Source organism: Pistacia vera, unplaced genomic scaffold (assembly GCF_008641045.1).
Source record: "Pistacia vera cultivar Batoury unplaced genomic scaffold, PisVer_v2 Contig317, whole genome shotgun sequence".
In the NCBI taxonomy this organism is placed as follows: domain Eukaryota; kingdom Viridiplantae; phylum Streptophyta; class Magnoliopsida; order Sapindales; family Anacardiaceae; genus Pistacia; species Pistacia vera.
The window spans coordinates 524,529-539,026 of NW_022196132.1; the positions used below are offsets into that span (position 1 = coordinate 524,529).

Below are 14,498 nucleotides of genomic sequence, written 5' to 3' on the forward strand. Positions count from 1 at the left end.
ATTTAACAGTACGATAACTCACCCTTAATACATAGGTTTACTGTATGATAGATTATCCAACATCTTGATTTACACAGGAGTCCTACAATGTATTTGCAGAATTAAGTCAGCAAAGAAATGTCTGATCCACATCAAAAAGTCACAAAAAGGATTGTATATTATTTGGTTCGCAAGAAAGTTAACTTCTTGTAAGCCAGGATTGTGCTCCACTATCAACTGTAGTGAAATGTTGTCTACAATCATTAACCTAAGTCCAACAAGGAAGTAGCTCCGAAGAAGGAGATTAAAATAAGTTTAGCTACAGCTACTGGCAAATATTCTACTCAATTTAGCAGCATAGTAGATCTGGTTTACACTGTTACACGGCGGCACCAAAAATTAATCAAAATCTTGGTTCATTTCTGATAAATCCTCCCTAATCGAACAATTAACCACTTGATCAGTCAGTAAAAAGACAACAGGATCAGAAATAGTCTGAATGTTTTCTGCTAACTAATCAGTAGAGCACAGTAAGGGACTGAGTAGTGATGACTTCTGGTTTAGACTGCTGCAAGCAAGATTTCGTTTCGGTTAACCCAGGATTCACTGTCAAATCAAGAGTGATCCGCCATTCAGCCAGTTTGGGCCATGGAGCAAAACTGTGGCTGAATCTGGGATACTATGATTTGTATGACGAGGACTTAAATTTTTCTGAATCATTTAACATTCTTAATCTGCTTGTACAGGAAGAAGGAACTCAACTCTCGAAAAGCAGCTTCATCCCCACTTTTAGGTGTCGACTCCATGGGCTCCATTTCAAAAATCCAGTGAATTAAAGTAAAGCAGAAATTATCACACCCCAGCAAATAACTTGCCAACTTTAGTTACATTTTCCATTAAATCCATGGGAATATACACAGCTACATAAGGTATTCTAGTGATGAAAAAACCAAACAGTCAACCAGGGCTTTGTTTTAGCATAGTCTTTTAGGTGTTTGAACTTCCACCTTTGATTCTGAACATAAATTCTTTTGATTAAGAATCAGCTGCAACAAACTGACTACCAAGCTACACATTAACTCTTCAAAACAAGCTTATCATATTTTGTTCCTAAACAAAAACCCTATTCACAGGATAAACAAGACAAAATTTTGTTGAAAATATATGAACCGTTTCTTAAGTGATTTATGCTTTAATAATAGTATGTGCACTAACCATTTTGTACTAATCCAAGTATTAACATTGAAAATTAAAAAATTTTTTTTTTTTTGGGAGGAATTTCAAATTTTCAATGTTAGTACTTGGATTAGTACAAATAGTTAGTGCACATAACATTGCCCTTTATGCTTTGACTAAAAAGAGATGGGGAGAAACTGTAGAACCATTTATAACCTCAAAGGCTCAACTCACTAAAAGTTGAACAGAGTTGAAAGCCTCTTATAAGCCAAGCCAAAGTTGCTCTTATTTTCACATCCAACCACATAATAGCATTGATCTTACATATGTTCCAGTCCTAATCTCATCACCTTCTCAGCGATCAAACTGGCGAAAAAATAAAGTAAGTGTATAACAAGTATTTGTATGATAATAATCCACATTAATTGTAAACGTTTTACCACATAACCTAAAAGAGACTAAAGAGTTAAATTTCTGAAAGATTATAACAAATTTCACAGTTACATCAAAAATGTTGGTCACAACTAAGAGACTTTATAGAAGCATACATACAAATATTCTCTCAAACTCTGCACTCTTTAGGAATGAGACCGTGACCGAACAAATTCTTCTAGTCTGTCCCACACCTCTAAAGCCGCAGCTCTGTCTTGGTGGCGCTTGTTCTTGCTAATCTGCACATTTGAGGCATATTTTAACCAGTGCTAGCAAATAATATAACTTGACAAGACACATGAACTCAGTTCTACCCAAGAATACAAACTTTATCACACTACAACAACAATAATTATGCAGCTTAATGGGAAAAATTTACTCACAGAAATAATTTTTACATTCCACTGCTTCACAATCTTTGCAGACTCCACACTGTCATCTTCAAACCGCATGAAAAATCCAATAACTGCATTTATATTATACAAAGTAGCATAAATAAGGTTCCAAAAGTTATATAACAGATATAGAATGCAAAAATAACCCTACCCAAATGCAAAACCAACAGATTCCACAAGACAAAAACCACCAATACTTCTTTCAACCACATACACAAACTCAAATTTGACATCAATAGAGCTTAAGCTCAAATTTAAAGTGAATTTCAAAATCCAATAACAGCAGGAGCATCAATACACATGGTTCCAATCAACCCCAATACAGTAATTCCACTTTAAACCCTAAATAATTCAATTCGGCTCAAATTAGGCAAATTCATTTACACAAAAACTGAATTTATCGCAAACTTCCACTTACTTTTGTTAAAAATCTCCACATGGTCCTTGAAGGGCCAATCTTTGAACTGCCACTCCTTCCCCAACACAAAAACCGCCACAACCCTGTCCCAGTCCTCAGCCTTCAACGCCGAGGGCTTGTCTCTCACTTCATACGCCTTCACCACCTGATCTCTATCCCTACTAAACTTCTTCTGCACTGTCACACACTCCGGCCTCACCCCATTCATGTTCTTCACCTTGACATCAGTAGGAATATACACCCCATCTTCCAAAAACTCTTTCACATTGTAAATCGTTAGCAAAGTTTGGAACGCACTGGGCACCAGTATTATCGGCACGCCTTCACCAATCTTCCCACCTTTCAGTTGCAACATCTTCGGCTTGGGCGTTGTTTCGAAACCCTCATCACCACCGTAACCTAGCCCTCTTTCGTCAACTCCCATTAGCCTATTCTTCGCCACTAACCCATCCTTCCTCTGTTGCGACTCAATTCGCTGTCTCTCCTCTTCCCGTCTCGTCGACGACACAAGAACACTATAGAAATCACTGTTTTTACACTCCAACAACTGCTCACGGTCCTTCAACGGTTTCTCCGCCGCTCTAATCAAAGCCAAGTAATCAACGTTTTCAAGATTTTCAAAACCTTTTCCGTCATCAACAGCCGTAACATTGTTGCTATTATAATTATTGCTCCTCAGAATCTCATCGCCGTTAGTAAACGTTTCTTTGTGGGGCCCATCGAGAGAGTTAGGGTTTTGGGGGAGGTGGAATTCGATCTGGTCGGAGGAGTCGATTTTACCGGTGAGGTATTCGAAGAGGGGTTTGCGATCAGGGAGAGTAACGGGAGGGATGCGGTGGGCACGGGCGGTCTGGATGTACTCAGTGTGCTTGAGACTGTAGTTTTTGATGAAGAAAACCAGGGTTTGGAGAGTGTAGAGATTGCCTTGTTTGGAACGAAAAGGGGTCTCGATCGAAGAAGCGAAAGTGTAGTCGGAGCCGAAGCGGATTTCATTTTCCGTCTGGGTGACCTTGTCGAGTTCGCCGCGGATTGTGAAGTCACGCAGAGCTGATAGAGGATCCATTCAGAGGTGGGGTTTTTTTTTTTTTCCACTTTTAATAATTCTTTTTCTGGTGAAGTGACAGTGAAGTTGATGCAAGATAGTTCAGCTCTGCAGAAGATTGTGCTTGCAGTAGTACTGCATACTTCATAGATGATGATGGGATTTTTTTTTTTTTTTTTTTTTTTTCTTTTTCTTATTTTGGGTAAAATTTCACTGCATCAAGATTCCAGGTTGCAGGACGATTTTTAACTCATTTTAGATTTTTATTTATTTATTTTTTAACGTATCCTGTATTGTTTTTAAAATATTCAATTAAACATGGTTTAAAGATTTTTATATTTTAATTTTAATTTGTTATTTCTTTTGCAAATAATTTTTAATCACTTAATCAACCATATTTTTTTTTCAATAAATTCATTGGGTATTAATAACATAAGCTATATTATTGAAGATTGAACACCTTAAGACCATCTCCAACCCATTGCACCAAATTGGTGCAAAATTTGATGCAAAATATTATTCCATCTCTAACCCACAACACCAAATATTACACCAAAAAGACTATTCTCTAGAATATTCTTTTTTTTCTTTTATTGTAATAATCAACAATTAATCTATTTCACTCATTATTTTTGTATATATTAATTAAATATTGGGAATGATATTTTTATTAAATAATAATTATTTTAAAAATTATACTAATTTAATAGAATTAAGCATTTATTTAATCAAATAAACATTACATTTAATATAGAAAAACATTATAGAAAAACATTACATCTAATATAAAATGATACAAAAAAAAAAAAAAAATGTGTTGTCTATTCAAGTTTTTTTCAATATTTTGATGATCTTACTGGATCCGGAACTAATCTACCGGAATACTAAATTGTTATTTTAGTTTATGTTGTATTTTCTTTTAATTTTAGTGTTTTTAAATTAGTGTTAATTTTTATTTTGAGTTATTGTAGTTTAATATTTGCATTGAATAAAGTTCTATTTTTTATTTTTCATCATTTTTTGAATTATATCATTATTATAAATTTATTATTATAAATAATAATCAAATTAAATTAAATACAAATACTCAAATTTGGTGTGATTTTTGGTGTAAAATTTAATACTCAAATTAACTTAACAAAATTAAAAAAAAAAAATTAAAAAAAAATATATTTTTTGCTACAGTATTGCTGCTACAGTACCGCGCCATTTTGGTGCAGTTCTGCAGTGCTGCGCCAATGTAGCACTGCGCGGCGCAGTGTTTAGCGTGGGTTGGAGTACCAATCCACGCCAATTTGGTGTTTTTTGCACCATTTTAACGTGAGTTGGAGATGCCCTAAAGGGATGTGATTAATTATGTAATAAGCATAACAATGGATCACTTGACCAAGGTGGAAAAAGGTGAATATATTAAGGTTTAGTTTACGATTAATTTAACTTCTTTCTTAATCACTTTTACTCTTAACTTTTTTAATAATCAGTTTTTGTTATAAGTTTTAAATATAAATATAAAGAAAAATTGGAAAAATTGGCCAACAACAATTGCCGGGCGCCATTGCCAAAGGCATGTCCGACGACACCACCACTCCATTGGGTATATCGTCGGCCAATCCACCCAATGGAGCAATCAAAACGGCCATAACCTACAACATTTCGTTGCAACAAATTGAAAAAGGTCTAGAAATTTTTTTTCTAACCTACTACAACGAAACATTGCAAATTTCGATCGATTTGACTACTCCATTGGATAGATCGGTCAACAGTCTACCTCATAGGGTGGTCAGTGTCACCGAACGCGCCTCCAACAATGGTGTCCAACCATCATCAATGACTGTCGTCCGGCCACCAACCAATTCTAAAGTTTTTTTTTTATATTATTTATTTAATTAAAAATCATTTATAAAAAAAATTAGAATTTAGTTAGCGTGTTTTTGATAATTAAAATTTCATAAGCAATATTTGAATTCTAAAAGCTACAATTAGTAACTTTTGGAATCATTTCATAAAATAAATTATTTCATAATGAGCGTGTTTCGTAATCATTTTTCAAATTAGTTTACTAAACACTTTTTGTGTTTTAGATTATGAAATAAGTGATTATAAGAGTAGTTATAAGCTTATAGCAACCCCAAACTAAAGCTAAGTGTGTGTTGTAGATTAAGATATAATTAATAAAAGTATTACGCAAATAACTTTTAAAATTAATTAAGTTGATTATAAAATAATCAGATTTATAAAGCTGATTTTGTATTGTAAAATGACAAACATATCCATATATAACATTTCAAATTACAAAACTAACTTAAATAAGCATTTTGATTTATTACAAATATAATTTCATGATTTATTTATAAATTAAAAAAAAAAATTGAAATAGGATTGGTTGTTGCCACCACCGATAGTGGTCAACCGCCAATCAACTGCCGATCAGCGGTGGTTGATCGGTGATCAATGAAAGTGAATAGTGGCGTGTTAGCGCCACATTCAGTCCTTATAGGATCGGCAACTTCTAATTTGACAGAATTCGGTTGAACGCTGCTTAGCCACCTTCTATAACCAAACTATAGGTTGGAATATGGTGATTTAACTGGATTCCAATACGTCAACATGCGTTGGTTCTTGTGGGACTGACGGGCGACGTTAGTGCAAACGCGCCACTTTTGCCCAACTTTGACCATTGATCGATAGTTGACCACCGTTGGTGTCAGCCAATCATTTGTTTTGGAAATTTTTATGTTATTGTTTTAATAATATAATTATTTTATATTATTAAATGATTAAAAAAAAATATTTTAAAATAATGGTCCGTTTGGTTCATTATTCTATACTTTTTAGAATAATATTTTAAAAAAAATTAAATTAGATGGGTATTACGATGTAGGATTTGAAAATTAATAAAATAACCCCCTATGTTTGTTTATTACTAAACACCCCTATAATAAAAATTAAAATTAACAAAAACACCCCAACCAACCCATTAATACGGACAGCCAGCCACCACCGCCGGAGGGTGGCCGGAGTCGTCGTATCGGTGCATGACCGGCTGGATCTTGTTGGTGTGCCGATATGACCTTTTTCAGCCAGATCTACAGTGGATCTAGCCTGAAAAGGTCAGATCTACGGCTAGATCTAGCCGCATTTGATCGTCTACGCCAAAGATACGGCCATTGTTGATGGTCAACAACGACCATATCATGGTCGTCGTTGACGACTGGCTATGACAGAAGATCTGGCATTTTCTAGCCAGATCCACCGTGGATCTGATCGAAAAAGGCTAAATCGACGCACTACCAGTCAGATACAGATGATAGTGTGTCATTATACTAGATTCTGGCCAACTTCCGATAGTGGTGGCCGGAATCTGGAAAATGTGGGTTGGTGGGGCGTTTTTGCAATTTCTAAAAAAAATTGGGGGTGTTTAGTTAAATTAACAAATTTAGGAGGGTTTAAAAGAAATTGAATAATATAGAATAATATTTTGAGAATAAGCTAATTTACTATTTAACTTTATTGGGAAAACCCAGAATAATATTCGGAAGAGTGTAACAAATGGAGCATAAAATATCGATGGTCATTACATATACAATAACAATTTTAAAATCTAATTTACCAAATACAAAATCATAGATTTTGGACATCACAACAATTGTAAAAGTAATATTTACCAACAGAATAAAAATTAATTTCAAAGCTGATTAAACTTAAAGTTACGACAATCTCAAACTAACCCTAAAAGTATAATAACTAAAATAGATTATTATGTAATCAACTTGTTAATTTTATCTGTTAATACTCAATTTTTAATCATTTATATATTTTAAAATTCTGTGATACTATTTAATTGGGAGAACAACATTTTTCGACCCAAGGTTTGACGAAATGACACTTTCCCACCTTTCGTTAGATTCTATTATGTTTTCTGTTAATATTTCACTGAAAAGATGAAAGTATCCTTAAAATTTTGAATTTATAAATTTTTAGTTAGCTAAAAAGTCAAAAAAGAAAAAATAGTTAGTCTCACCTAAAAAGTTAGAAGTAATGCTATGAAATTGTTTAAAATTAAATGATCTTAATATTTATTTATTTATAATGTCATCAATATCTCATCACTATTATTCAATAATCTATTAATTTATAATGGTTTTCATTTTTCCTACTTAATATAAAAAATCAATATTCTTAATTAATTAAATAAACAAAGAAAAAAAAATTATTTTTACACTTAAACTAATAAATAATTGAGTAAAGACTTTGACTTAATTAAATTTTAATTTATAATAAACTATTTTAGGGTATTTTCGCCTTTTCAGCTAAATATTAATATAAAACACTAACAGAATCTGACGAATGATGAAAATATGTCATTTTAAAACTTGACAGGTGGAAAAGTGCCATTTCGTCAAACCTTGGGTGTTCTCTCTATTTAATTTTGTGCTTACTCTTGCCTATTACACCCTTGATGTAACATTCCTATTTCCTAGTTACTGTCTTGCAATAACCCTGTACAAATATCTTAACCATTCAAATTATCGTGTGCTACCATTAAAAAAAAAAATATATAATAATAATAATAATAATAATAATAATAATTAATTAATTAATTAATTATATTGGATAATTGAAAGATGCCCATCTTGATATCAAAATAAAATATCAATTTTGATCATTGCATGTACAATAAAAATTTTAAAATCTAATTTAACAAATAGATTTTGACAATCACAAAAATTATAAAAATAATATTTAACAAACACAATAAAAATTATTTTCAAAGCTGATTATTTTTAAAGTTGGGAAAAAAAATGATTAAACTTAAAGTCACAACAATCTCAAACTAACCCTAAAAAAGTATAATAACTAAAATAGATTATTATGCAATCAATTTGTTAATTTTATCTGTTAATACTCAACTTTTAATCATTTATATTTTTTTAATATTTTGTGATACTATTTATGTGCTTACTCTTGCGTCTTACACCCTTGATGTAGCATAAGATTCCAAGATTCAAATTAGGCGTCATTTAACCATGAGTTGTGATCTAGCTGGTAACTGGATTTTCAATTGACAAACTTTATCGATAATGTTAAGGGTTCGAATCTCACTGGAACCAGTTTGAGGCCAGGAGCTTTACCCGAGCCTCAATCGGTAATTAGTCTCAAACCCCCTTGTGGCTAAGGGCATTTACCCGAGCCCCGATCAAGAACTAGTCTCAAACCTTCGGGTTTGGGGACATCTCCGCAATGAAAACTTGGAACTTAATGCAACATAAAATTAAGATGTGATGCTATTAGGTCCATTATCTCCGCCATCAAAACTTGCCTTTATGTGACATAAGATTCTCAGTATATTTAACTAAGTTAATGACTTTTTCCCACCCAAATAATGGTTTAATGATATTTTTTCCACCCACAGACTTTTAAAATACTATTTTACTACCTAAATTTATATTTCAACGGTGAACAGGGAGCAAACTCGGTCCAGGCTGTTGAGACTTTAGAAGAGGGGAGACCGATGAGTCTTTTGGTGGTAGAAAGTTGGATTTTGGTGGTAGAAAGTTGGAATTAATCAGAATTTGACTTGGGAGGGGCAGTTACGCAAACCCTAATCGCTCGATTGCCGACGATTGGCGAGGTTTGCGGGAATAGGGCTTGAGGAGTTTTGGTGAGTGATGATCGGGGAAGAGAATGGTAGTAGTGTGGGGTTACAACCATGTTGGAATCGGAAACAAAATATAAATTTGGGTTGTAAAGTAGTATTTTAAAAGTCTGTAAGTGGAAAAGTGTCATTAAGTCATTATTTGGGGTGGAAAAAAGTCGTTTACTCATATTTAACTAGGGGTTTATTACAATTTATTTTCACAATTGTACCTTAGTCCAAATAAGATATAAACCTAAATATATGATTTGAACAATCTGTCATTAGAAGAGAGCTATATTCTTAAGTGAAAAATGAAGCATGGTCCATCTTATGTTTTCTCTCATAATCTTAACACTCACTCACCAAATACCCAGAATTGGTTTTGTCTTCACTACCTCTATCTTCATAACTAGCACTAGAAAAGAGTCTAGGAGACAATTATGAGTGCCAAAATTAGAGAAAGTTGAAGTAACCCTGTACAAATATCTTAACCATTCAAATTATTGTGTACTAGCATTAAAAAAAATAAATAAATAAAAAGGGTTAATTATATTGGATAATTGAAAGATGCCCATCTTGATATTCAACTAAATATTCCTTTTCAAATCATAGACATGGCCATATATACTCAATCAATTCACCAGGAAACACAGCATTAACTCATACAATTAATCAAATTCTGGGATCAGTAGAAAGAAGACTAAACATGACCATATCTCTAGTTTTTCCCTTTAGAAGACAATACTTTCTGAGAACACCTTCTCGCATGAATCCAGCCTTCTGCAGCACCTTCTGTGACCCAACATTTTCAACATCTACCAGAGCCTCAAGTCTCTCCAAATGTGGCCACTCATCAAATATAATATCAACCACCATCTTCACAGCCCTTGTTACAATTCCTTTGCCCCAATACTTTGACCCCAGAACATACCCAATTTCACCTCTGCATTTGTCGTTGCCTGAAAATGGTGTCACTGATATAGCCCCAATCGGCCTGTTATTTAAGCAAATTGCCTTGAACCACTTGTGGGGTATAACGACGTGGTTAATATACTCTATGCCTTCTTCTTTGTGACTGAAAGGTCCATAACTGGTGAAACTAGTCACTTTATCATCACTAGCCCACACCATGAAATCATCGATGTCTGATAGCTCCAATGGCCTCAGAGAGATCTGCGAGAATTCGCTCTGCCCTTCTTTTACCTCTGATTCCAAAGATTGTTCCTCCATGTCCACTCTACTTTCCCTGAATGTATGGCTAAATGGTTGAATAGATCACAAGACAAGAAAATTTTTCATCTGAGAAATTAAGCAGAATGGGAAAAGAGATGTAAAGTTCTTGCATTTATAAATATATATTTAAGGAATAGTATATATCAATGCGGCCATATTTGGGCCCGGGGGTTCAATTTTTTAATACGTGGTGTACATTGAATTATGAATATATTAATCGGACAAAAATGCCAAGGAGAAAAAGATGCTTCTGTAATGGCCGCCACTGTTGACCATAAGTCAATAATACAGGAAGTTAAGGTCAGGGACAGGAACAAGAACAATCATCGTGATAGCTGATAGGCTTAGAAGTATTATTTATCCATGAGTGTTTTGGCTTCAAGTTAGGTGGAAAATTAATAAAGAACAAGATATCTCCCAAAGGATCGTGGAGAAAACTAGATTATACATTGAAAGAAGTGTCTTGAGATAGTCCTTTAATAAAGATGATGCTAGAAATGGTCATTGAGTTTCTCTTAATCAGTTAATCTCCTGATCGCCCATCACAGTCAACACTTGAACCGTCCCAATTGGTGAGTGCTTGCCTATATGTAATGAAAACTGTGGTGATGTGGCTTACATTGGCCACGGTGGAATCAGCCTTTTATAAAGAAGTCAACCTTTTTTATAAAGAAATCAAAGATGGTCTGTGCGACGGTCGTTTTTCTCTTTGAATTAGTTTTCAATTCGTGTCATTTGATCTATTTCTCTTGTAACAACTTTATTCTCATCCTCACCTCATTGGAAGCATGAATATGAAGAAGATTCTAACCTTTTGTTCATCTCAAGACTGTGGAGAAATTCAAGACAGGCGGAGGTCGATCCTGGGAGGAGTGTTTGTGTTTATAATAGGGTGGGCTGGTGAAGGAAATGAGCAACTCTCGTAGAGAAATCTAGGGTCTAATTTTCGGGTGTGTTATTTTCTTGTACTCTTTATTTCAATTCTTTTTAGTACTGCTTGAAATCATGATTAATAACACCCTATTGTGAGTCTTGAAGAGTGAATGTAGGCTACTTAGTCGAACCACTATAAATTTGTTGTGTCTTGCTCTTTTTTTTCTTTTCTTTTTTTTTGGCTTTCTTTCTTTCTTTTTTATTTTCATGTCTTGATTGAATGATTCAGGATGTTCAAATTATTCAGAGTTGTTTGATTATCCAATTCATCTCTTGTTAATTCAATTGAGACAACTCAATAGACCCTAGTATTCTAACAAAAACAATAAGAAATTGACCTCTAGTAATTGCCCTGGAAATATGATAAATAAATTATTATAGAGGGAAAAAAGGAGAAGTGCCAAGATGAAACTGTATTTAATGCCGCCTTAGTTGACTAGTACACCAAGGCAATTGGATGTACAATTGCTGAGAAAGGGACCTCATCTAGCGTTTTTTCGCCGCTGTAGAGACTTATTAATCCTAATCAACTTGGAGTCATCGAAAATAGATAAGGTCATCATAAGGATGGATGGTGGAAATTCACATCCTGTATGTTCAATTTTTATGATCTGTTTATGAATACAAATAACAGCTAAAAGAAAACAAACTACAGTGAATATTATACAAACTAAATTTTGTACAGATGATTAAGTTTTAGGATCAGTGGAGAGAAGACTAAACATGACCATGTCTCGAGTGCTTCCCTTTTGAATCAAATACTTTCTAAGAACACCTTCTTTCTTGAATCCAGCCTTCTCTAGCACCCTTTGTGAGCCCACATTTTCAACGTCTACAAGAGCCTCCAGCCTCTCCAAATGTGGCCATTCATCAAATATAGTTTTAGCCACCATCTTCACAGCCTGTGTAGCAATCCCTTTGCCCCAGTAATTCGAGGCCAAAACATATCCAAGCTCACCTCTACACTTATCATGACCGGATTTTGGCGTGACTGTGATAGCACCAATTGGCCTGTTGTTGATGCAAATTGCCCTGAACGATGGATGGGTTGCAACTTTGTCTTTGATAAAGCTCATGCCTTCTTCTTTGCTAGTGTAAGGTTNCTGGTATTCTAACAAAAACAATAAGAAATTGACCTCTAGTAATTGCCCTGGAAATATGATAAATAAATTATTATAGAGGGAAAAAAGGAGAAGTGCCAAGATGAAACTGTATTTAATGCCGCCTTAGTTGACTAGTACACCAAGGTGAGAAAGGGACCTAATCTAGCTATTTTCGCCGCTGTAGAGACTTAATAATCCTAATCAACTTGGAGTCAACGAAAATAGATAAGGTCATCATAAGGATGGATAGTGGAAATTCACATCCTGTATGTTCAATTTTTATGATCTGTTTATGAATACAAATAACAGCTAAAAGAAAACAAACTACAGTGAATATTACACAAACTAAATTTTGTACAGATGATTAAGTTTTAGGATCAGTGGAGAGAAGACTAAACATGACCATGTCTCGAGTGCTTCCCTTTTGAATCAAATACTTTCTAAGAACACCTTCTTTCTTGAATCCAGCCTTCTCTAGCACCCTTTGTGAGCCCACATTTTCAACGTCTACAAGAGCCTCCAGCCTCTCCAAATGTGGCCATTCATCAAATATAGTTTTAGCCACCATCTTCACAGCCTGTGTAGCAATCCCTTTGCCCCAGTAATTCGAGGCCAAAACATATCCAAGCTCACCTCTACACTTATCATGACCGGATTTTGGCGTGACTGTGATAGCACCAATTGGCCTGTTGTTGATGCAAATTGCCCTGAACGATGGATGGGTTGCAACTTTGTCTTTGATAAAGCTCATGCCTTCTTCTTTGCTAGTGTAAGGTTCCCATCTGCAAAAGCGAGCAACTTTACCATCACTAGCCCACACCATGAAATCGTCGATGTCTGAAAGATCTAACAACCTGAGAGAGATATCAGAGAATTTAGGGTCGCCTTCATTTTCATATGGTTTGGAGGATTTTTCCTCCATTTATGCTTTTAACCAAGACTGTTTAACAAAGCTTAATGAGTACCGTAGTACAAAATATGAGAAGAAAGATATAGCATTTATTAACATATGGAATTAAGATAGAATGAGAAATGTTAACTTATAATTGGGGTAAACGTTGCCTTGATTGGAGTGAGGAGCAAGGAATTAGAAAACGCCAAAACTGTTTTAACATATTTATAGCCGCCTTAGCTGACTATTTCAACAGGAATTTTCCACTTCATACAATAGTTAAATTCAGCTTGGAGTATCCATCTCATTGCAATTCTGTTGCAGCCTGTTTCAATGGACCCATCAAGAATTTCCCTCCGTCCATTCAAGCTCTCCGATGTTGATGATTTCCTGAAATGGGCTAGTGACGATAGAGTGACACGCTATCTCAGATGGAACACAATTACTTCCAGAGAAGAAGCATTAAATTATCTTGACAAAGTTGCTATACCCCACCCTTGGCGTCGGTCCATATGTTTGGATGACCGTTCGATTGGCTACATTTCAATCAAACAAGAAGCAGGTGATGATAGATGCAGAGCCCACGTAGGATATGCATTGGCGGCAGAGTACTGGGGTCAAGGGGTAGTCACGGTAGCATTGAAAATGGCTGTTTCTAAAGTGTTTGAGGAAATTCCAGATTTGGTGAGATTGCAGGCTCTGGTAGAGGTAGAAAATAAAGGGTCTCAAAGGGTACTAGAAAAAGTTGGGTTCTTGAAAGAAGGTTTGTTAAGGAAGTACGGTTTCTGCAAAGGCGAAATTAGAGACATGTTTGTGTATGGCTTCCTTTATACCGATAAGGTTATGTGAGAGCTCTTTATCTTATGGCTCAAATCACATAAAACTTGGTTTCGTCAGTTCCCTTGATGATTAGTAACAAAACCCCAGCTAGCTGAAGCCGAGTTAAACAACAAATGAGCAGACAAATGCCAGCAGGTTGTGTCCTTCCGCGCTGTGATGGTATCTGTTAAGAACAGAACATGTAGGTCTATGATTTAAACATTCTTAGTTCTTTTAGCTTTTCGTGTTCTTCTGAGTTGTAATTATTTTAGTCTGATTCTTGACCATGGATGTGTGCGTACTGCGTACTACACATTTTTGGGCCACGTTTCCTTTCTAGAACTGATTCAATGTACTCAATCAACACATATTCTCTGTACATGAATCATACTTGATGATGTCTTGTTATTGTGGTGGTCGTAAGAATGGCCTAACATG

The 14,498-nt window shown here is 34.8% G+C and overlaps 5 protein-coding genes across 6 annotated transcripts; 1 reads left to right on the plus strand and 4 right to left on the minus strand.

Annotated features, from left to right (window-relative positions):
- Positions 1-22: 22 nt before the first annotated feature.
- LOC116136662 (protein CDC73 homolog) lies at positions 23-3,596 on the minus strand. 2 transcript variants are annotated; one of them, XM_031422336.1, is made up of 4 exons: positions 2,401-3,596; positions 1,971-2,053; positions 1,708-1,826; positions 23-82 (listed from the first exon to the last, which is right to left on the minus strand). In XM_031422336.1, exons 1-3 carry the CDS (start codon positions 3,461-3,463, stop codon positions 1,734-1,736), a joined length of 1,239 nt encoding a protein of 412 aa, XP_031278196.1. In that variant the 5' UTR covers positions 3,464-3,596; the 3' UTR covers positions 23-82; positions 1,708-1,733. The 2 variants fall into 2 exon arrangements, with proteins under 2 accessions (XP_031278196.1, XP_031278195.1); XM_031422335.1 differs by lacking the exon at positions 23-82 and having other exon boundaries at positions 1,528-1,826.
- Positions 3,597-9,596: 6,000 nt separating this feature from the next.
- Positions 9,597-10,426, minus strand: LOC116136650 (uncharacterized N-acetyltransferase p20-like). Its single transcript, XM_031422322.1, has one exon. The coding sequence runs from the start codon at positions 10,308-10,310 to the stop codon at positions 9,753-9,755; it is 558 nt and encodes a 185-aa protein (XP_031278182.1). The 5' UTR covers positions 10,311-10,426; the 3' UTR covers positions 9,597-9,752.
- Positions 10,427-11,019: 593 nt separating this feature from the next.
- Positions 11,020-14,090, plus strand: LOC116136681 (uncharacterized N-acetyltransferase p20-like). The gene is made up of 2 exons (XM_031422357.1): positions 11,020-11,263; positions 13,566-14,090. Exon 2 carries the CDS (start codon positions 13,575-13,577, stop codon positions 14,088-14,090), a length of 516 nt encoding a protein of 171 aa, XP_031278217.1. The 5' UTR covers positions 11,020-11,263; positions 13,566-13,574.
- LOC116136548 (uncharacterized N-acetyltransferase p20-like) lies at positions 11,608-12,584 on the minus strand. Its single transcript, XM_031422234.1, has 2 exons — positions 12,567-12,584; positions 11,608-12,349 (listed from the first exon to the last, which is right to left on the minus strand). The coding sequence occupies exons 1-2, from the start codon at positions 12,582-12,584 to the stop codon at positions 11,936-11,938; spliced, it is 432 nt and encodes a 143-aa protein (XP_031278094.1). The 3' UTR covers positions 11,608-11,935.
- On the minus strand, positions 12,632-13,422 carry LOC116136680 (uncharacterized N-acetyltransferase p20-like). Its single transcript, XM_031422356.1, has one exon. It carries the CDS (start codon positions 13,269-13,271, stop codon positions 12,714-12,716), a length of 558 nt encoding a protein of 185 aa, XP_031278216.1. The 5' UTR covers positions 13,272-13,422; the 3' UTR covers positions 12,632-12,713.
- Positions 14,091-14,498: the final 408 nt, after the last annotated feature.